Source organism: Sipha flava, unplaced genomic scaffold (genome assembly GCF_003268045.1).
Source record: "Sipha flava isolate LNK unplaced genomic scaffold, YSA_version1 118_pilon_pilon, whole genome shotgun sequence".
Classification (NCBI taxonomy): domain Eukaryota; kingdom Metazoa; phylum Arthropoda; class Insecta; order Hemiptera; family Aphididae; genus Sipha; species Sipha flava.
The window spans coordinates 659,511-684,328 of NW_020271743.1; the positions used below are offsets into that span (position 1 = coordinate 659,511).

The 24,818-nt window shown below is 30.6% G+C and overlaps 1 protein-coding gene across 1 annotated transcript; it reads right to left on the minus strand.

Annotated features, from left to right (window-relative positions):
• Positions 1–202: 202 nt before the first annotated feature.
• Positions 203–23,864, minus strand: LOC112693853. Its single transcript, XM_025569099.1, has 4 exons — positions 23,653–23,864; positions 21,419–21,686; positions 19,560–19,719; positions 203–537 (listed from the first exon to the last, which is right to left on the minus strand). The coding sequence occupies exons 1-4, from the start codon at positions 23,677–23,679 to the stop codon at positions 375–377; spliced, it is 618 nt and encodes a 205-aa protein (XP_025424884.1). The 5' UTR covers positions 23,680–23,864; the 3' UTR covers positions 203–374.
• Between the last annotated feature and the right edge of the window lie 954 nt (positions 23,865–24,818).

The following is a 24,818-nucleotide window of genomic DNA, read 5'->3' on the forward strand; positions in this document are numbered from 1 at the left end:
TATTCTGTTAAAAAAAAAAAAAAACATATTATATATATATTACAAATAGATAAAAGTCTGAATGAGAATTTTTTATTTTATTAATTTATTAATAATTAAGAATTTATTAATTTAAAATTATGTTCAATGTAATAATGTGAATTATATTATTTCACTCATTTTAAATGAGCAAATCTTCCTAAAATTATCTAATTATATAAATACTGATTGACTATTGCATTGTAATATATACTTAATTAATTTAAAAATAGCTATTTTAGATGATTATAAGACTTGAAGAGTAAAACTAATTCGAAATATATTTCGAATATTAGTCACGAACATTACAACTAATATGTCTATGCAGTAAAACATTTAAATGTGTTATCAATATGTTAAACCTGACAGATATATTTATCGAGATTATTCCAATTGGAAGAATAATCGATTTTCATATGACCCAGCGTGTTATAGCGAAATTGACTAGTTATCACATTTTCAGGTGAATCATATTCTCCACTACTGGTTTCATAGGCACGAAACATCGAGTCCATGTCACTGCAAAAAAAAAAAAAAATCATTAATTATTTCCTAATGAATTATGTGTCAGAAATATAATGTATAATAATATTATATTATAAACATTATTATAATGAAAAGTGTACTTATTCATTCATTCAGTATTTTTATATTAGATTCTAAGATAATGTTGGATATTATTTTATACTTATTGTATTAGAAATGTTAATGTAAGTATAAGATCGGTACAAAAATGTTATGATATTGAAAATATCAGGAATTATTTTAGAAACCATGGAAAACCAAACATATTATTATAATATAAAAATTATTTTTAACAACATTTTGTAAAATAAACGATTTTTGTAAAATATTATGTGAATATACTTTTATATCCCACACCGCATTATCCATTCTGAATTTATATAAAATATTCACATTAGGGATAAAACTAATAGTCAAAGTCATTTGAATTTCAATGTCAGTAAAATATTTCATGTCATCAATATCTATATTTTGTTTAATAAACTTTGAGCGCAGTGCTTGACTTGGCAAAATTAAAGAAGGGAAACTCTGGTTACTTAAAAAGAAAAAAGAGCATCCCCAAAACTTGTTAAACGTTATGATTACAACGTAATAATAGTAGGGGGACGCTAAAATTTCTGAAAATTAGTTGTGGTACGCCGTCTCCCTGCTTCCCCCCTCAAGTCGATAACTGGTTAAGCGAACACAACAAATAAATAAAAATAAAACTTTTATTTTTAATAATCGATGCTATCGTTAGTACGTTGTTTCCTTTTATGTTTTAAATGTGCATAGTAATTAGCAAATTAGTATATTCTCTTTATTTAAAAATAATAAAATTTATAATGATGTCATACTATTTATTATACGAATAGTATAAATCGTACCTCCTAGGTTAACCCTCATTTATTAAGAAACATTTAAATGTTGTGAAATAAAGCCATAGTAAATAATAAATATATATATATATAAAATAAAAGCGAAATTTAACCTTTTATGATGATGACTGATGATCGAACGTTTCGCTATATTCGAATTAAATTATTCGAAAAAAATGTTAGGGAATAATTTTAAAGGCCGCCCCACTGTATTTTACGTATAGTATTTAAGTACAGTTGGATCGGTAGCCTTAATGTTTAATGTGAAAAGTTTTCAATAATTTTTTTTATTTTCTAGTGGACTGATTTTATAGTTGAAACATTTTTTTAACAAAAATAATATTTTAAAAGTATACTCTAACTTATATACACACACAAATACATGTATGTAGGATTTCTACTTGGATGATCATTAGTGAACAACGGTTAGTTAATATCATCAACGGGTAAAATATCTACCAGACCATAACGTTCAGTTACTATCATTAACGGCTGACAGCGACCTTGATTGTCTTCGAGTATTTGTTATTTCTTAGGAACGTTTTGTACGTACACAAGTGGTTCATCCCTTTTCCCACAAATATAAAATAATAGCCCGGCGGAAATGCATTCCACATACAACATACTCACGCGATGTTAATATAATTATTTGGATAAACGTGTATCATCATTTTGTGTGCTGTGATTCAAAGAACGTGGTCGTCAAATAAATATGAGTCCGATTGACATAGTTTATTTAGAAACATATACAGATACGAACGTTTCATTTTCTCCAAAAGAAAAAAAAGGCAATTTGCAAAATGCAACTAAACACGAAATATTTTCATCCAACGAACCGTGGAAATTTAAATTGGTTGTGAAGAAAGAATGTTAATTAATGTTTGTGTTGGATAGAATAAAAATATTCGTTTGATGAATTTTTCATCTGTTCATACCGGATAAAAATTAGTCGAATAATATCTAATATTACTAATAAAATGTGAGTTCAAAGGTTCGAGTGATAAAAAAAAAAAAAAATGAAAACAATTATTATATTAAGATTTTAAAATGTATGCATTTTTTATTGAAATCATCGATTTTCATAATTTGTAGGAGAGACTGGGTACAATTGAAATAACTTTAAGGGACAATAATTGTTTATAATTTTCGTTTTTTTTTTATCGCTTGAATCTTTGAACTCACATTTTAATTTATTTTTTTAAATTATTGTAACATTAGCAATAACTAGCTTCACAGCCAATACAAAAACATCAAATAAATACGACAGTTGTTTCACAGTCCAATTATCAATATTTCTTTATCGAAATGTTGGTGTTATAATTAACACCGAAAAATAAAATAAATTGTGTTTTTGATAACTGAAAGTAAATAAAATTATAAGATTACTTTTTTTTTTTTTGGTACATGTTGCATTTTATTCTTTTTTTTATTTTTCCTGCTAATTTAGTTAGAAATTTGTGTAGTTTATTTAGATATTTCTTCAAAATACACTAACTAGTAAGTAATTTTCTTAGTATTTACATTTTTTAAATTATATTGAATGTAAAATGTAACAATTTATCGGGGGACAATTGTAACATTAAATTGTTGATCAATATTTCATTAGGTTAATAATAAAAAATAAATTTACATTTTTTATTTTTTTTTACTATAGTTATGCTGTAGATAAGAAAGATAATTTCGAATCGTGAAACTGATGAAAAATTATGAAAAATTCTGTAGAGATATGCCTTACAGAAAGATAATCAGAACGATTAGCGGTTAAAGATTATTAATATTAAAGGTTTTCCATATCAGTTTAATGTATCGATTGTTTAAATCGATACATCAAAAAATTAAAAGCTCTAGAGTTGGAGGTTCTCCACCAAAATGTTATTATTTATAATTGTTAGTGTAAAATATCTATTTGTAAAAATGAAAATAAACCATTGAAAATTGAAAAAATTAAAAATGTTACTTTGTCCCTACCTGTGTTAAAATTGTCCCTGTTTAAGATACAATTGTAACATTTTTTTTTAATCTTCATTTATACTACAGATTTTGAAAGTTAAGAAATTAAATAATTTAAACGATTAAAAGTTGAATCAAACAAAAATATTTGAAATATTGGCAAAAATAAATAATTTTATAAAAAATTATACAATCGTACCCAATTTCTTAAACATAGTTAAAGTTTTTTTTTAAACTACACCATCCTATTTGTAAAATAATTATTTTATTTTTTTCTTTATTATATTATATTATTATATGCTTTTAATTGAAATTTAAGACGTAATTAATTTTTAATGTGTAATCTTATTGTATATGAGATGATTTTCGTAACTCATATCAAGTCACAAGGGCGTATTTGTGGTGGGGAATGTGGCATTCGTAGCCCCTATGGTTCGTGTTTTTTTTTTGAATATAATACATTGATTTATTTAAAAAATGTAATGTATAAATAATTAAGAATATAAATTACTAGTCTGTCATTATATTATGATAATAAATTCAATAATATGTCAATTTGATCATGGGTATCAATTTTTATTTATCTTCATATATCATAACATTTTTGGTTGTGGAACGAATAGTAGTATTATCTTCCATAGATATTGCTACGGTTATAGACATTTACAACCATAACCGAAGTATTTATCAGATAGTATAAAGTAGTTTAAAATAACATTTTTTCACCACATATTTAATAGTTAGTCATTTTTTGGTGCATTTATGCATATTGTATATTTTTGTATTTATTAGAGCTATATAAATCTTTAATAATTTTACTCGCTTTTTTTTTTTTTTTTACAACATGATATGTGGTACTTTTTGTTGTGCATAGGTATTTAGTCATTTTTTTTGTGCACAAATGCATGTATATTTGTGTATTTTATGGAGTTAGAAGTTCCTAACCCAAATAAAAATCATAATAACTGACAATATTTGTTTCCATATTCTTTAACTTGCAAATATTGGCCACAAATATATTTTTGTAAATTGAAATCATGGTTTAGATCAAGAATAGGCCAACATAGACTAACAGGTTTGGCTTTGCTGCATGTGCATAAAAATATTATTGTATCCATTGATGAAACAATCAACAAATTTGCCAAAATGAAAAAAAAAAAAAATTGGAATTAGTTATTTTCCTACTTACCAACCTTATGTTTTCTACTTAGATATTTGTTAAATTAAGTTACTTATATTAATTGTTTTTTAAAGTTTTTAAAAAATAATTAATGGATACTATTATTATTTATTGATTTTTTATACAGGATTCAGACTGAAGGTACAATTTTAATATAAGAACTATTTGTGTTGTTATTATTAATAGTTATTTTATATGCAGTAGGTTTTAAATACAGAGCCAGATTACCCATTAGGCAGAGTAGGCGCCCCCTTTAGGGCATCATTCATTTAAGGCACGCTGTGAAAACGGAAAACTATATTTTTATTTTATTTAATAATACCTGTATTTTATTTACAAATTTACAGGACAAAATTAATTATGAAATATAATATATATTAAGTTGTAGGTGTTATATGCAGTAATAATAACAAAATTATTTTGAAAAAAATAGAAATAATATGATAATTCATTCATTTTTCTTGCAAATAAAAAAATTTAATAAACATGATTCTATTTATTAATAAAATTATTTATTTTAATTAATTGGATTGTAATGTCAAAGATGTATGTAAAAAATAATTTTGTTAAGCCAAAAGTTTTAATTGCCTAGGTGTCCACAAATGTTAAATCCAGCACTGTTTAAATATATTTATCAAATAAATAATAAATTTAATTATTACTTGTATTTTTATTTATTCACTCGAATAAGCAACAGGAACATGAGCCGTAGATAATGAACCAGGGACGTACCCAGGAATTTTTTAGGTGGGGTTCAAAATTTCTTATTTCATCTGGTCTCTAATTATAACTATAGTTTAATTCAATACCAACAAATTACTGTTAATAACTATTGTAATAGTCACAATAGTTATACACACATCACACATATTCTGCACAAAGGTTTACTAGTATGTAGAAATTTCAATGGCGGGGTTCGAACCCGAAAACCCTCCTTGGGTGTGCCCCTGTAATGAACTGTAAATTATTTTTAAGTTTGTATTGAAGAAAAATTAGTTTCGCCCCCCTCCCCCATGGCCTCAACTTAAATACTACCTTGCTAAGTCGTAACACAATATTAAATGTAACACAATATTAATCACCATATTTTAAATTGTTCACATATATATTTTCATTTCATCTAGGTATCTGGTAACTGAAAGATATGGAATATTTATTATATAATTTACATAAAAACACTGTTTAAACCAAAATTTCGAAAGGAATCTCGCAATATGTTAAAACTACTAAGCTATTTCACTGAATATTGTTACTACTATCATATTTTGAACGCTGCGGCATAATGAAACTCATGTGTTACTATGCATAATATATATGATGTTCCGAACACCATTAAAAAAAAAAAAAAATGTAAGAAATTTATGTTGATTACTGTTTATTTACAATGATCGTAAGGTCAAAAATGGATGTATTTAGTTTAAAATCTATCGAATCCTTTGACTTACGAATATATCAATGATTAAAACTCAATAAGTTAGTAATTATTCAATATATCATCAGTCGTACGCTCCTGTTAACACATAAAAAGATATAAATCTACACAAGGCCGTCCCGAAGGGGGGGATCTTGTGGGGGTGTCTCACCACCCATACAACGAAAAACTAGTCGGCGGTCGAACTTGTTTCATTATACCCTAGAAGGACCTAATTTTACTTACGGGAAAAAAATATTACATATTTCGTAATACAGTGTATACACGAATAAAATGTATAGAATTACTTATACAATATAAAATATTATATATGTATAATTAAACTGTCAATTTTAATAACGTGCGACACTGACACATATATACATGTTAAAAAGTAAAAATACGACTACATATAGTTAATTACACTACATACATTGAGTAAAAAAATTGTAGTCGGCATTTTTCATATTATTCACCACCTCTCCCCCTTGATTTTCATTTTCGGGACGGCCCTGAATCTACATAATTAATACTATCCTTCAGTATATTTTTGAAAAGTTTATCGAAACTTCTTGAACATTTGAAATTTATAATTTAATCACCGCATAACATTCTATTTCATCTGAAACGAATCATTCTTTTTTTTCTTAGTTTAATTTGCTTTTATTAAAAAAAAAAAAAAAATTACCTGCAAGAAACATTCTTATATTGTGGATTTTTACTTTATTTACGTTTCGTACTTACGTTGTTGTTGAGCTGTTACAATGTAGGTAGTATAATATACTTTGATAGCAATGGAAAAAAGTCATATTACAAACAATAATAAATATGAGCTTTCACAAATCAAAAATACTTTTTTTTCAAATAAAAGAATAACACTGGATAACTACCAATATTATGTAAAACATATTATGCAAACAATAGATGTTATATTTGAAGTTTACCGAAATAGCAACAATAAAATATTTTTTGATATTGAGTTGTATAGACTAGAATGACCTATATTTTGTAGTACGTAATTATATTTTATGGAAAATAAATTATTTTAAATGAAGAAAAAATTCTTTAGACTAATATTTTAAATATTTAGCCAAAAATACCGTAAAAGCTTTTGTTATTGGTTTTTAATAACATTTAAAACATTTGAAATGTTTTGGAATTCTATACGGTATGCACTATGTTGTACATACCGATTGTAATACAAATGTACACCTTTGTACGTATACATAATGTAATGTCAATTTATTTTACAACAAATCAGAACGAGCGTACCTATCTCACATTGTATGCTTGTTATTATGAGCGCATTGTTTTAGATTGGAGTTATTGTAGATTTCGTGGTTTTTAGTTATTCAAAATTTAAAATACCTGGAGCTCCGTTCAACTACGTATAATCATATTATTTGATCATACCCATGATCGTGTTTGTTCATAGCAATGTATTTAAAACCACTAATGCTGTTTAACGCGCAACCCTGTTGGCCGGAAAAATGTTTTCTATCGGAACATGATTATACTCGTATGTTAGAAACAATGAAAGTTTATACTCGCGCACATATTAAAATATTATGTATTACGTAATTTTTATTTTCATTTTAGTATGATAAAATCGTATCGCTTCTTTCGTATTAATGATGTGATATGTAAGTTGGTTTTAAATATAACAATCGTTCAGATATATTATAACGATCATAGTTTTGGTTTTGAACGGTAAATATTTTAGTTATTCTTAAAAATAAGTACTACCACCAAATTGACCAAGAAAATGTACAAACGTTTCCACTAAGATTCAAGTACATTGACATATTTATAGCAACACTAAAATATCCTAGATGTTCACTGCCACCCTCCCAAAAAATCAGCCACGCAGATTAAAACGGGTAGAACATGATTGCGTACGTTTGTCCTTTTTGGCAACACGATTGCGTACGTTTGTAGATGGGTAACAAAAAGGTGGGTAAGAAAAATAAACACGATTGCATATGAAATTGTATGTAAGGTTTTTAAATTTACTAATGTCACCATATTATATCTAATAAATAAATATAATAATAAATAAATATAATATAATAAATAAATATAGAATAAATATACTAAGAGTTTTATAATAGTTCATAAAAAAAATTAATAAAAAAATAATAAATACAATGAGGATAGCTAAATAAAAGAAAAATAATTAATAAATAAATAAAATCGACAGTTTTTAATTCAATGAAATTATTGTTAGTAAATTATTTGAAAATGCTTAAATTTGGATTCTCTGACATCTAGATATAACCTACTACTTTTACAGATACTCGGAAAATACCGTATAATATAACGGAAATTATGAAATTTCGATATATCTGATATATTTGATATCATTAACTTTAAACATAGGTAATAAAAGCAATAAAACACAAAGTATATATTAAACTTTTCAAGTTCACTCGTGTAGGCATTTAGTATACACTAATACCAGTATGAAAATTGGCATCAAAGTTTAAAACTGCGTACGCAATCGTGTAGGTTAGGTGTAAATCAGGTAAAACCATACGGAATCGTGTAGCTTAAAAAGGTATTGCCGATAACAAACGTACACAGTCGTGTTTTACCCATTAAAATGAAAATGGTGTAGAGATATATTAAATTATTAATAGATTTGTTACTAATGGGTTTCTATCTCAATACGTTATTCATGTTATTTTAACCCTATTTTAAATATAAAATTTTCTTGTTGTAAAAATTTGTTTACAGATTGTAAATAGACTTTTCAATAAAAAAAACAAAAAAATCCGATAAATTACTCAACAGTATCTGTCCGAAGTCAAAGTTTAAATACGTATGCTTGTGTCGGGAATGATATCTTGGAGTTTAAGGCCATCTATCGTCTCAGTTATATTTTTTCGACCATTTTTGAAAACTCATTTAATACTATTACGACCGGTTGGAGGATGTGATCACAAGGAAAAAACGGATTTTTATCTGAAAATAATGTGTTATAACCACTGCAGGTCAGATAAATAAAATAATTTTAAGCCAATACGTAACACTTTTCAAATCGAAAACAGATTTTTGTTTATATATTTAAGTCTGTGTCAATTTTATATTTACAATACTGAGAAAAAAATTTAATATAATCATAATCTAATTAAAAATGTATTATACCGACACTTAAAACAGATGAATATTTGTATAGACTACCCAATAGTTGGCTGATCCATATAGTTTTAGTATTTTTGCTTAAAAGTCCCAAAAATGCGAGAAAAGGGCAGCGGTTTTGTCTCATTGTTGTGCCAAGCATTTATGAACATTTCAAGTAGCTTGACATTGGACTTCGCCAAAGCATTAAAAAATTATGGGATGAATGCAATTTTGAATAGACAAGCACTTGTAATCGGTAGCCATTAGGTAACGTTGACAAGTTAACTTGACGACCCAGTAGTTATAAAAACAAATATGTAGATAGTAGAAATGTAGATAAATTAACTACATCAACTATTTTATCAGGATAATGACGAAAATTTCGATTTTTAAATGTAATTTTGTGATGGATGTGTAGTACCACTTATTCATGAACCATGGACTGAAACATGTTAAACCATCTTTGAATGGAATGCTGGCATATACGGGAATCTCAAATGAATCATAAGCAATGGTCAGACGTAGTCTTAATAAAACATAATCTTTGTAATTTCATTAAGTTCATCAGTTCCAAACAATAATCAATATACCCACTACTATTCCCTAGTATTTACATTTTAGACGGTTAAAAATATGAAGTAAAATAAATATGCTACGAGGGTAAATATACTTCGTACATCTTACTCATATGTGGTGTATAATTTTTTTTTTATTTGTTGTTTTTTTTATTTTGTATTTGATTACGTTGAGTAAATATTTTATACTTGCATATTCGTGAATATTGTCTGATGTTCGATTACTATCTAGATTACTCCTGTTAAGTACTTTATTTTCTTAGAATATACAAGTATGTATTATAATCCGTAAAAGATAAGTCGATTATTATATTCATTATTTCGAGAAGTATGTATCAAAATACAAATTACAAATTATTCTACGCTTGTAAAAATATATTGTTAAAAAAAGGTATCACGATGTAAAACTTTGATATTTTATTAATATATTATTGATTCGTGATTTCGGACCAATAGTAAAGTTTGTCGTCCCATTGTGGTTCTGATTTATTAACTTAAAAGATTTTTAACGATACGATATTGTACAAAAAAATATTTTTATCAAAATAAAAATGTATTAAAAATGTAATTACAATATTTTGTATTAATTGGTCAATCAAAACATTTTTTATGGGTAAATAATATTTTCAAATAAATAAGAAAATTCAGTTGGACACATAATATGTATATTGTATATATGTATACATTATTTATTTACATTATTTATTTATAAAATGCCTCAGGAGAGAAAATTATGCTTCGTTGAGTAACTTGAGCTGCTATCCAAAAAAATTATTTTTCTTTCGCATTTTCCTTCGGCAGTTTATGTGAGGTGCATAATACATAGCTCAGTAATTTGATTCAAAAAGAAAAGTTGTTGTCAAACACACATGGTCCAGAAAATAACTTTGTATTCTACTGATGAATTATTGTTTTTCTTTTTTGTTACTTGTAAGTTATAAACAATTGAAATAATTTTTTTCCCCTAACATTTAAAATACGTAGGAAATTTCAAAAATTAAAAATAAAGAACACTCGGAAAGAAAATATAATAAAATTAATCATTTCCTATCGATTGATCGATAAATCGTGATAATTTTGGTAATCTATTAATGGATAAACAAAACTTAAATCATATTTTAGCGGATTGAGTTCTTTGCAGTACTCAAATGTTCAATAACATGTTTACACCAATATTTTGATCAGGATTTTTTGTGGGAGAGAGTTAAGAATGTTTGAGAAAGATGATTCTTGCAATTTTTCAATCCTTATTATTCACATTTTGTTTATTTATTTGATAACTACTATTTTAAATGTCTTGAAATAGAAGTAGCCAAAAAGAAAATCGTCCCAAATATTTAGGAAACAAAATGGCTGTTTGTTTTTGATATACTTATATATTTTTTTGTCTTCGTCTTGTATTATTTCGTTTAACATTTTCATATATTTGATCAGAGATTCCCAACCAGGATGCCGCGGCACCCTAGGATACCGCGAGATTAAATTTAGGGTACCGCAAAAATATTTGAATTTTATATTTATTTTTAAATGATTTCATGAAAAATATAGCACTGTGAGTAATAAAACAGACTATACTCTATGTCTATAGTATAAAATCTATTGTGTATAATTAATTAGGTATGTACAATATAATTTAATGAATTAATTATTAACACATATAAGTTTTACATAGTAATACTGAGATGTTCAATCTATTTTAGTTTTCATACTGATTCGATTGCTATCGATTTGATGTGAACTGTTTTAAAGTTATTCACGTTGAAGTACTTGTGACTTTATCTTATCTTTATTGTTTATTAATGCTAAATAAAACCGAAGTTACAATATATGAATTTAAATGTACGATATATTAGTATTGCGTATTCGGTATTAACTATAGAGTACAGGGCATAGGCAGGCACCCGATAGGGTGCCTTCAAATATTTAGAAAATAATAAAAGGTGCCGTGAGTCAAAAAAGGTTGGAAACCTCTACATTAGATGATGTTATCTATTAAATAACAGATGGCTAATGTTACCTCAGCATTTTTCGGAATAAATGAAACATTGTTTTCAAACTGAACGTTTAACCAAAGTCGTTTCACTAAAGTAACCAAATATTTCTTTCCTTTTTTTTTACTCGTGGGAGAATCGTTCATAAAATGGAGCCTACGATTTAGTTAAAAAATTGGATGCCGTCCAATTACTATATATGTATACGTTTTTGTTTCTTCTTTTTCTTTCTGGGCTTTTACAGGCCCTTAAGGCCCTTCGCCGCAACAACATATTGTTTCCATTTTCCTCTATCATTTGCACATTCTTCTTCGTTTCTTACGTTCAGGAGTTTCAAGTCTTCCTTTACTCTATCCACCCGTCTTTGTCTGGGGCGTCCTCGAGGTCTCTTAGTGTCGGGTTTCCATTTAGTTATTGATCCAATCATTCCCTCTGACCTCCATACATGTCCTGCCCAACTTATCCTCGTACTCTTCAGGGACCCAACAATTGTAGGTTCCTTGTATAGATCATACAATTCCCTGTTGCCTCTCACCACATATTCTCCATCGTTATTTCTCTTTGGACCGAAGATTTTCCTTAATATCTTTCTTTCGAAAAATCCTAACTTTCCTTCATCCGATTTTGTCGTGGCCCATGTACTACATGCATACAGGGCAACCGGTTTGACTATGACTTTGTATAACGTTATTTTAGAATTTATTGATAGTAGTCTTGATTTGAAAAGTGGCATTAGACTATAGTAGCATCTATTTGCTGCTGTAATTCGTTTTTTAACTTCTTCGTGGCTATTAGCACTTTCATTGATCTCTGTGCCCAGATATTTGAAGCTCTGTACGTTTTTGTTTACGATTTTTTATTTTTTTTTGATTGTTTTCAATCAATATTAAAATAACTTTATGCTGACATGAGTTACAATTTATCTAATTAAAAATAAATGGAATTCAGTGTATCATTTTTATTGTATTTTTCACATTACAATTTTTTAATCTAATTCAAATGTTCCATGACAATCAAAGAATTTCAATCATATTAATTTGATTATTTTGCTATTTTGTTTTATTTTTAATAGTTTTATATAAATAAATCAATAAGTAGGATTAAAAATTACTGTTTTTTTAAAAACTGCATTTTTTCAAACAACGTGCAGTTGTTTGATTTATAGATAGTCGGTCGATTTCTTTTCAAAACCATTGCCTACGTGCTTCCGTACATTTTTTTATACCTGTTAAAAACCATAGGGTAAAAATAAAATAATACAATGTCACGTTATTTATATAGGCATGCATACACAGTCTCCGTAAAACATTAATTTTAAATTATTTTAAAATAAAAAAAATTAGTTTGTATGTTTTGAACCGGTCGCAATTAAAATAACTTTTTAGGTTTTTTTTATTTAAAATACCGTAATTTATATATATATATATATATATATTATTTTTTATCTTATATATTTATTAAAATTTTACTTCACATTTACATTTTCGAATACTTAAAATTACTTTGTTCTTCTTCGTAATTGTCTAGCCGATTCATATGAAAAATGGCCAAATATGCATTATCATATATGATTATTATATGTTGATAGATTGAAATAACTTCGAAACTTAAAGTCATCTACTAAAATCGTTCTCTTTGTTATAGTATTTTAAAATAATGTAATAATAGAAAAAAATTCATGGTCTTATCATTTTTAAACTTCAGAGTAGTATAGGAAGTAATTAGTGATCCTTAAAAATTAAATTATTTCGCTTCATTCACTTTTGTAGAGGAAAGTGGTGCGATCATATTTTAAGTGTAGAAAAAAGAAATTTCAAAAACGTTCTTCATTGATTCTTCATTGTTATAAAATTGATCAACATTTTGTTTAAAACAAGAGTTGGCTAACATTTATTTACTTTTTTCTTAGATTTTTTAATTTTTTAAAAATTGTGATTAGAGGCAAAACTACTTATTATTCGCAAGTCTCATCGTTAAAGAGCCTCGCAGTGAAGTTCTGTACCGTTAAAAAAAAAAAATCAATTCAAGTTAATAAAACCATGGAATATAGAAATAATACGAAGTACACTGATTAGTGATTATTGAACGTGTATACGAATTATCCGATGTCAACAAGATTGTTTTTAGATTATCATTAATAATTGTTAAAAATACATTATACGCCTACAATGTTATTTCCCTAACTTGTTAACGGCGTTTTACTTGTTCCTTGCATTACCGGTTAATGTAACAAGTACCGAAAAGACATTCTCAAAACTTAAATTAATTAAAAATTACCTAAAAAGCACTAAGACTTAAACGTGGCTTAGTGATCTTGCGACGGTTTTGATAGAAAATGAGCATGCGAAAAAAAACGTTTGCTCAAGATCAGAAAAAAAATTATTTTCATCGTATTTTCATTTTCATTTGTCGCAAACAAAAAATTATTATTGTTTTTGTAATAATAATTCAATAGATTATTTATTGATCATGAATATTTTTTGTTTTATTGTATATAAATAAACAATCCAATGTTTCAAAAGTTGGATTACAGATATAATAGAGCCTCAATGATAGTAGTTTCACCATTGTGTATGGGAATATCTTTAGCTAAGTGACGATTCCTTAAAATCATATAATAAAAATATTAAGTTGAAACGAACAATTTATGAGTTTATATAACAAAATAAAATCAAAAGTTCGGTGAAATGATTAAAATATGTGTTCAATTTTTTCCGATATCATATCATTTTTTATTATAGATTCGGAACTTTACCCAAATTATACTTTTATTTTTATTGTTTTAACTGTGTTACACGAAGTACCAAATACTATTCATATATATATATATATATAGAAGTATTATTTTTCAGTCAAATAGATTACTATCAAGTAAAAGTTTATTTTTCATTTAGTCCAATGAAAATATTATATTTACTTCCATACATTAAACTACATTATTTGCACGTGAAAAAATTAATTGACATGGTTTCGAATTCTAATAGTTAGCTAAGTGACATTTTGATTGTTAGGAAAAATATAATAAAACCCAGTTGAATTTGTGGGACCTTTCAAAATTCCAATAATATTGTATATCACCATCGTATTACGTTATGTCACAGTGGCACGTGTTACAGTTCCGTTATGCAGAAAATGTGTTATGTAATTCCGTATGTAGATTATATAATGTTGTACGGTGACAAATTAACATCAATACATAATAAGTGCACGGTTGAAACGAATAATTTTTCTTTTATATTTTAATGTTTCATTATTATTACTGCAGAGCGCAGACTACTATCAATATTTTATAGTTCGTCACGGTAGCCGAATAATTCACGATGAACAATATGGCCCAAACAATGTTAACGGAAAAATATGGACTACAATATTTTTGTGTTTGCTGATATTTTTGAAATGCAACACAGTTGTTGTTTGGAGTGCTCAACAGTGATCGTTCGCAGAATGCTTAATGTAATAAATACGAAAAGCAACGATTTGATCATCACGGTTGAATTACTGTTTTAATGAGCTACGTGGCATTGTATTACGTTGCCGAAATGGTTTACGCGCGGGTCAAATGTATAGAATTTCTGTACGCGTTAAAAAGTGCAAGCGGTTTTGCTAGGAATAATCAATAGTTATTATATTTTAAACAAACTCGCAATACACTTTTGTTTATTGTTGTTATTTCCAGTCGTCCGTACGTGTGTCCATGAGTGCATATGCCGACGTGAATACACACTGTTACCGAACAATAACCGTACCTGTACGACAATATATATATATATATATATATACGCACTAAACAGATACTTAAACCCGTACAGAAATCGTCTACGTTTCCGGGAGCGAATAACGTGCGTCCGCACGATGCGTACAGACAGTATTTTATTTCCGAGGAAGATTCTGCAGACGATCGAAAGGCATAAAAAGCAGCCGTCAAGTCGCGTAAAACGGCAGGCATAAAAGCAACAGAAGAGTCGCACGTAATACGCGTGACGGTGAAAGATAAAAAATAAGTAGAAACATTACTGAGCGATGAGGTCGTTAAAATTATTTCCAAAGATTGCGACATTTTTCGGCGACTATATCGACATCGCAATATGCACACAGTGGCCACCTGGCTATGGCCCTACCTTTTTTGTTGGTGTTTTAAACGTCTGATTTTTTTTTTCTCTTTAAGAAACGGTTTTATCACTATTGCGCAACACCGTTCTTACGATTTTCGCTTAAGAACGATCAAAATTGAATATTAATTGATAATTACAATGCTATTTTTATATGCTTATTTTAACATATCAAAGCTACGACATCCCTGCGGTTTGTAGCCTCCATCGCAACTCGGAATTTCTGTTGTGCACACTCGTTTTAAAATAATTTATCAATTACGATGAAAAATTTGAGCCGAAAGAAGACGTTTTTTTCCGATCGTTGGTGAGAGAGTTCAATATTTTTCCGAGACTTTTGGAACAAAAAAAAAAAAAATCCTCGTACTCGAGACCATTTATGATCGACATCATATTGTACGAGTAAACGTGAAACGAACGATAAAGACGCATTCCGAACCTTGAATGTATTATTCGTACAACACGGCGCAGTACCTACGTGGACTCCATGTCGGTTTTTTCGGCACGCAGATTTTGAAAGGGAAACTCTTCCGATAATCTGTAAATAGTATGTGTGTGTTACCGAAACGGACCATACAACCGAAAATATGTGATCGGTTTACAAAGTTTATTTACACTCGTGTATTTTATTATGACGCAGTGATAAGTTACACATTCATATATACACATAATATTAGGTGTGTTTTGTATACAATATTATACGATGTTACGTGCGCATCGAAATAAACACATGGATCGCGAAACGCTCGGTAAGCCGATTACGCATGCTTTAGCGAAGAAAATAATCGATCAAAACTTAACGCTGTAACACATCACGTCGCGTGGAAAATATTTGAAGAAAACTGTCGTTGAAATTTCACGATTCGATCGTTTCTTCGCGGTAATAGAGATTCTCATCGAAAACACATCCTTCGACCAGCAACTAACGTTGACAAAATGACAATCAGACAACTACCGTTAAAGTTTCGACGCGAAGACATTCTCCATCGTGAAAGGAGTGGATGTAAGTTATCGTTTTGCGAAACTCACGATTGCGTCTCAAGACAACCTTCTTTAAACATTTCTTGTAAGAACCACGATGGAACTATTATTGTTCAGCCACTTAGCGTCTTAGATCGAAAAAAAAACAAAGGTTATTTTTATAGATAGCTCATATACATATACACTGAAATTCATTTAATTTATCACTGCTATTAAGTAATAATTATTTAACTATTATATTATGTAAGAGAATAAAATTTAATCAATTATATGGAAATACTTTAAAATTTACCTAATTCAATAGTTTAGTGTAATTTATGCAACCATTTCAGTGTTAACATTCTTGAGTTATTTAAGCCAGTTACCTGTATGTATTTATGGTTCTTTAGTTATAATTTTATCGTACAAGTTTTATTATTGTGACATTTATCATCGCGCACCGAGATCTGTTTTTCAATTTTTGAACAATATATTTTTGATTCCTTTATTAACAAATGTCATTATATTCTCTATAGCTTAGTCAACAGTTATTTTTGAAAGTCCAATATTTTAATTTTGTTATTATTGTTTTACTTCTATTGCTTTAGACTTTAAATTGAATATTTTAGAAACTCAGAGTATTGTTTTGTTTTAGGTTTTGTCTATTTTATTATGAATTGTAAAATGTTTAGTAAAAATATTCTTCACTTAATTTACACGATATTGCTGAATTAGAATGTAAGTTGAGTCTATGTGAAAATATTGACAACTATTCACGGATTTCTTATTGAAATTATATCTTTATGCGATATTTCAGCTGATTATAGTTAAAATATTATCAAACTTTTTACTTTATTTTTTAAGTTGGTTAAAAACCTAATGTTATCTATTTTAAAGATTTAAAGGTTTCTCATCTAACGTTATCGATTTGGATGGTGAGATATAGCCAGACATTTATCTTGAATTCTTTATCAACTTTTGGCCCTTACGGTATCGTAACGTTACGTCATTGTCAATTTCTTCTTTTTTTGTTCCCTCCTCTCTATTTTTTAATAACATTTTATTTAAAATTTATTTTCTATTACTGTTTCTACCTACCTTAATATTTTATTCAGATCAAATGCAATATTAAATACGAGTACTACAAGTTTCAATGATAAAATATAAAATATTTTTATAATTCCAAAGTGCTTATAACGTAGCACTCAAAACTAATTGGATAGGTATCGAAAATTATTTTTCATAAAATGAAATATGGGTTTATATTGTATTATTGTAATATATATCTACTCTAATTAGTGTTATAAGTCGATGAGTAAATCCGTGAAAGTAAATGTACATGTTGATATTATTAAAAATTATTTATAATTGGCATTTAGTATAATACACAAATAAAAATATATTTTATATTTTACGCCACCCATTTATCTCAGTTTATCTCAATTCCTGTTCTCACATTGTCAATCTTTATAAATATTATTCTGTTTGAATTTTAGGTATGACAGATATGCTCAAGAAGGCCATTTTATTAATTAATGTACATTTTACAGATGATATTTTGGTAATTTTGAAATGTTTTTTATCTAAATCTAAAAAAGTTTAAAACAACTAAAAATGTAATATGGCTCGTTAGAAATGATTGAACACTTTTATACAAAATACTTTTATACTGTAAATAATGATGTATCGATAAATTTCCTGTATGAAGGATTGAGGTTAATAATTATCAATTATCATTAGATCTATTGTCCAATAATTGTAGATCTTATTATTAATGATTTTCTGGAATACTAGAATTTCTGTCAAATAATTAACGCTGTGAGAACGCTACAAATACATAAACATTTAAACCCTAATATATGTGCCTCTGGTTTATCTGGTTATTTATTGTAATAAATCTTAAGATATGAAATATATAAAATAAATAATTATAAACAGTTCAGGGTAGTCGATGCTAATATACTGTATAATATTGTAATCAATAGTTAAATTAGTTCTTTGGACCAACTTAGTAAAACTTCTTGATATTTGTACCATATTTTATGTTATTACTCTGAAAAAACAAAATGACTGAACTATAGATTCTTGCGAGTTTGAAATCCAAAGTAATAATAATAATAATAATAATAATGCCAGTACTAGATGAGTAATTGTACAACGTCTAAAAATAAATTGATAATAATTTCCATTTATCAATAGCGAGAGGTTAGTGAATTGCGATACGAAACAGTCCGTGTACTATTACGTACAGTATAATTTATTTCGATTGATTTTAAAAACAATACCGGTATTAAATTATATTGACGTTTTGAGGATGTCAAGGGATGAAAATACAATTTTAATACGAGTGACTTCAGGCGCCCTCGGGCTATCGATGTATATATTGTCTCTTATACGAAACGGGAGCATAGCACCACGCGGTCGGCCAAATAGCGTGGGGTAAACGACAGTTTCGACTTAGGCGCACACGTTTTTATGATATATCATCTGCTAGCCTTCGGAACGGAGTTCACGGGTCGCCGAGGAGGAATAACGAGCCGTTACACTATCTGTTTCACGCGAGTCCGATGCTTTTCGTTTTTATTCCTTCGCCCGAACGCGCGCCTTTTGTCCCTGTGCCGTCGACGAATTTCGTCGACCACGGCGGCGGTAAGTAGGCGATCGCTTACTGACGAAGGAAATCGAGGAAATGACGAGGGAGGGGGGGGTGAGAAGCGAACCGGAGCTTTATTGGACGGGAAAAGTACCCGCACGCGATCACAAAATTATACAGTGTAACGTGTACTGGCGCGCGCATAATGGATGTGCACGTCACGTCAATAAACACACCGTAATGAAAACCCACTACGAAAAAGCTTACCTGGTGTTGTAACGCGAGTTCCGGCGGACTTCCGGCCTCGACGCATTGTACAGCAAACGGCATTGATTCGTCGACCCCGCGGCAACGGGGTAGAAAACGCGATCGTCGTACCGGTACAGCGGCCGTTTGCAACCGGGTTCCCAGCACTCGTACGGTTCGGCTGAAAACGGAAAAAACACAATGTTATACGGATCGGGGGTGCGCTTCCAAGCCCGAGGTCCGATCTCGATACCGCGTCTCGTTTGCTGTATACAGTCACTGTCTGTCGGGTTCCGATCGTCTAACTGGTTTCTAACTCGAATTGCCAATGGACTGTATATTCACGTCAAAGGTTCGCGCGGGGCAAAAAAACTTTATTTTTTTTTACTCATTTTAATATTAAATCTAAAATAAACGAATTAAATCGAAACGAAACGTATTTCTTTTTTTGATTATAATTAAGAAAAAAATTAACATTGTACTGCGTATTGATTTTTTTTTTTTTAATAATAATAATAGTTTATTTTTATTTTTGAGTTGCACTTGATACTTGACATCTCTTTTCAAAAAAAAAAAAAAAAATTAGAAATTTTTGAAGAAATAAATATTCAATGCAGGCCATATCGACCGTGCTTAACTGGTCTAACGCGTGCCGCTCGCTCGATTCGATACAATATCGTACCGTAAATTACGGTTAAATTACGGTCCGTAATACTAGGGGCTACTCATTTTAACACTACTGCTAATACCTATCATTACATACCGCCGCACGTACATACTAATAAACTATATACGTATATTATACGTAAATGCACGTTTAGAACGTGCCGAAAACGTCCGTTTTACCGTTATTATTGAGAATCGATCATTGCGTAACGATTGTACCACTCACTGTGGGATAGTACTCATTGGCGCGAACAGTGTTTAAGATGTTTAAGTGAGATGGAACTGGAAAATTGAACACAATGCATCTTACTAGATACGGTGAACCGGTGTAGTTATTAGTTTTGAAGGGAAGCTATAAACAACCCCTTCCCAGTTCGTCCTCTTATTTGTGCTTTTGGCAGTACTTGAGAATCTGTCTCCCTAAGCCCTCAATAATATACTGATTGGCATGGCAAATATTCTCTATAAACTTTTTTATATTAGTATGATTATTATTCGTATGGAAATTGTTGTCCTATAATTTTCGTTCATAATATATTCACCGCATGCGTATACGCAAATGGTACATAAAGGCGAAAAATACCGCGATGAAGTAGAACGGTGAGTTGCCAAGTTCGACAGATTGTTTCCTGTGTTTTCAAAATGAACATAGATACAACAGGCTGGAGAGGAAAATACCCCCTTTGTTTAGGCGTTTTTACGTCTATACTATACAGTCCCTTCGAAGTTTGCACCATCGCCGAGCCGCGACCGTGCTTTTCCTTTGTTACTATAATTATTGTAGTTTTTAAGTTTTAATATCTCAGATGTTCGCAACTTCTACTTATTTATCCACGAACCATCACCATTGGTCTACAAGTTTTTAATGATTGTAATTTAAAAGTCTGCTGCGTTATAATGATATTGCGAAGAAAAACAATTTTTAACTGTGCTTTTATACGTTATTAATATTCATAATTAAACGTTGTTGTCGAGACACCGATAACGACCGAATAAACGTATCGAAAACATGATTTCTCCATCGCGACAGCGGTTAAAAATCATGCAACCTTATCCACTAAACCTGGGATTCTAACTCGGGGCTTCCGTACGTTGTATGAATTTCGTCGGACCCGGAAAAGTCCGAGGAATTCTCATACACGGCGTTGGACTGAACCTCAATCGATGGACACGTTTTTGTGCTACCGCAGTTGTAATACTATATTCGTTCTTACCCGCATCAGGGGGTAGAAGGGCCATGGACGATTTCGGGGAACACTGGCAACAGTCGTACCGGGCCACTGATCGACTCCTGGTCCTGCCGCCCGCCTTGGTCTTTGGCGACGGACCCGGCACGTACACGAACTCGGACCTCGTGGATTCCGGCCCGGCCGCCGAGGACAGTGACACCACTTGGTCGGCCGAACAGTCCGTCGTGTCGCTCGAGTGTCTCCACGACACTTCACGCAGGTCCAGGTCCCACGGATCGACGTATTTGCGGTGCTGAAACCAGTTAATAGTCATCGTCACAACGGTAAAAGTACAATATTCAATTATCATCACATGTTCTGTATTTAGTTAAAATATATTTTGTGTTTAAATATACCTCTCGTATAAATAATTTGTGTTTTTTTTTAATGATTATTAACACACATCGAGTTAGCGATCGAGCATCAGTCTGCGAACCTCTTTCAAGTCGGGCACCAAATCTTTTGTAAATGTTACACGTATGTTTATAAATTAATAATCTATTTGTACACTTATGGTATTAAAACAATAGTTAAAAAAAAAAAAAAACGCTTATAAAATATCCGATCTTTGTGTTTGTACCAATATTTGTATTTGCATTTCATTGAAATGTAGCGTACGTGCCTAGATTCGCCGCCGATAGACAAGTATAAATGTAAATGCATGGTTCAGTTATAATGTATCTCGAAGGCATAATGGAGCTACGTGCACTTTTAGTTGTACGTTAATTTATGGCGGACTCAGATAACGATAGCAATTAGGTCTTCTCCCGTTGCACATTATAACGTTTGTAACCCTTTACGCGCCCCAGACCCTATTTGAAATTATGTACAAATAGTTCTAAGACCGCAAACGAATGGGCATATTTTTGCTACAGGTTTGAAAAACACACGTAAACATAGTCGCTGATTTCAATATGTGCGTACAACGCGAGTCTCGCTGTACGTCGGTACAAATTTCTGTTGGTGAGAAAACGTTAAGCAAATCGTGACTAAAAGAAAATCCGCCATCGCCACCACTGGAATAAAGACTGGATACGGTCTTCAAGAGCATATATACGGAAGTTTACACTTACAATTGACGAAGTAACGCGTGCACGAGATTGTATTTATACTGTCAGACTAAATATTCCGAACATCGTCTATTAAGACAATCTTCCTAACGGAAAAGAGTTTTAGTAATTTGATTTTTCTTCCACGCCTCCTGACGAACCTGAGATTTAGAATCAACAGATAATCTATATGTGATGAAAAATACACGCGCACCAATTTATATAAGACCTAAAGGAGTGCTTATTTTTTTTTTAAATTCCTATTATCGGTGTATTTGCTCGAAACGTTTACTTTTTCGTACATTTTTTAAGTGATTTCTTGAATCATCTTTTACATTTTTCTTTTCGGTGCTCTTTTGATGTTAAACTTTTATTCAAAAAATATTATTTTTTTCCCCTATTAATGATCATGCACTCTATTTTGAGTATGAGCGACGATCGTAAACGTTTTATCAATTTTTAAACACCGACATTATGTACGAAGAAGTCGTTATTTCATCCCCCTCCGGCTAATGGAAATAATAAAAAGATTAATTACTTTAATGAAAGTTTACACGGTATGTTATGTAGTTAAACATTTTTGGTAATGGTCTTTATTGACACAATTATCAAGTAACAAAAAGGTTAACGAGTCGGATAGTCATTGCCATAACACAATAAGGTACCGATATAGGTAAATAAACACAACGATCAGGTGTACCTTTATACAGCGAACGAACTTTTAAAGTCAGCTGTCGCCGGAACGAACGAACCAATGGTGTTGTTTCGAGCGGTTGAAATGAATTACTCGACCGGGGAGAGAAAAGCGCGAGCAATGGAGTTTTTAAAATCGTACCGGATGCGATTCTAGGCGATAACAAAATAAAATAATCCACCGGCGGTCTCCACGTTTTCTCGTCGTCCAAGCCCGATTCAGTTCAAGACACGAAAAACGGATTCATATCGCACCTGGTGCGGACAAACGAAACGAAATCGGTCGCCTAACGCGGCATCATTGGACTGTTAATTTTCGAAAAGCCGAAGCGCGTTTTCACACGTACGTCACGAAAAAACGCGCGTATTTTCTACCCACCCCCCCCCCCCCCCCCCACACACACACACACACCACACAACCGGCGGTCGGTTTGCGAACCACTGGGCCGCGTACGGAAACGAACGAGTTTGGCTTACCGTTGTACTGGAAGACGAATCGGACATGGCGAACGGTCACGAGAGATTGATATGCGTTCGCGACGTGTTGTTGTTTGGCACTGCGACTCGGACACGCGTCTCGACCGCGGCGGACCAGGAAACCGACGAGATAGTGCCGCGCGTACGCCGAGGCAACGTACCACGCGTTATACTTTCTTCTTTCGAAACCAGCTTCACGGGTGTTAACGTGACCAGCGTGAAAAATCGCCGTGGAGGGATAACGCGTACAATTGGAAATTGATGAAATTCCGTTTTGTTTATTCGATTATTTTATATTATTTTTTTTTTCCCCTCTTACGAAATCCGTAGAAATGTGTCTTACGCGAATTACCGCTACCGCGCGACCACGTCATACGGTCCGTACGATCGCGGTCATTGCGGCGGATGTCGTGCATTCCGCCGACTGCTGAAATCCTTTATCGCTCTTTTTTTTCTTTTTTTCTTTCTCCATACTCGCACTTGTTATTGTTTTGTGTGTGTGCGTGTAACGCTAACAAAAAAAAAAAAAATTCCTCACGCCACTGGCGAAACGTCATGATACACGTCTCGTGCGCACACATACGTGTCGGATGCTTATACGATTTGTGCACATAAAATGAATAATAATCAGGTTCCCCTCCCCCCCCACTCACTTGTGGTATTTTTAACGAACCGATCACCGTTAGTATTTAGGGAAACGGAGACGATTTCGAAGCAAAAGGAAAGAAAATAAAGAAGACTTTTACACTACGTTACGCTCTAAATGGACGTATTCATATTTGAATAATATCGCATATACGCGCTGTGTACAATATGCACCGTATACCACTATATATCATTGTTGGGATGTATAATACGCACAATATAATACATTTCCACACGCCTATCGGTGGCAAGCCGGCGTTCTACAAAAACGTTTTCCGCGTTCCGTACACACAATATTATACGTACTATTATTATTATTATTAAATGTTGTGTTTCGTCGAATTGATCAGTCGGAGATTTTATTTTTATTTTTCGAGAAAATCACGTAATTCATGTTTAATACCTCGAAAAAATATTTATTTTTTCTCCACACACACGGCGCATATCAATTGATTCCAGAGAGCATTACTTTTTTTTATTTATAATAAAATTTTATAAATGCCGCATTTTTATTTAAAGTA

Bases quoted from the DNA above. Each gene is read 5' to 3' on its own strand.
- LOC112693853 (XM_025569099.1), bottom strand. From the start codon at position 23,679: ATGTCCGATTCGTCTTCCAGTACAACG. The intron at 19,720-21,418 runs GTAAGAACGAAT...TTCCGTTTTCAG, and splicing joins CCTTCTACCCCCTGATGCGG to CCGAACCGTACGAGTGCTGG. The intron at 538-19,559 runs GTAAGCTTTTTC...TTTTTTTTGCAG, and splicing joins AACTCGCGTTACAACACCAG to TGACATGGACTCGATGTTTC.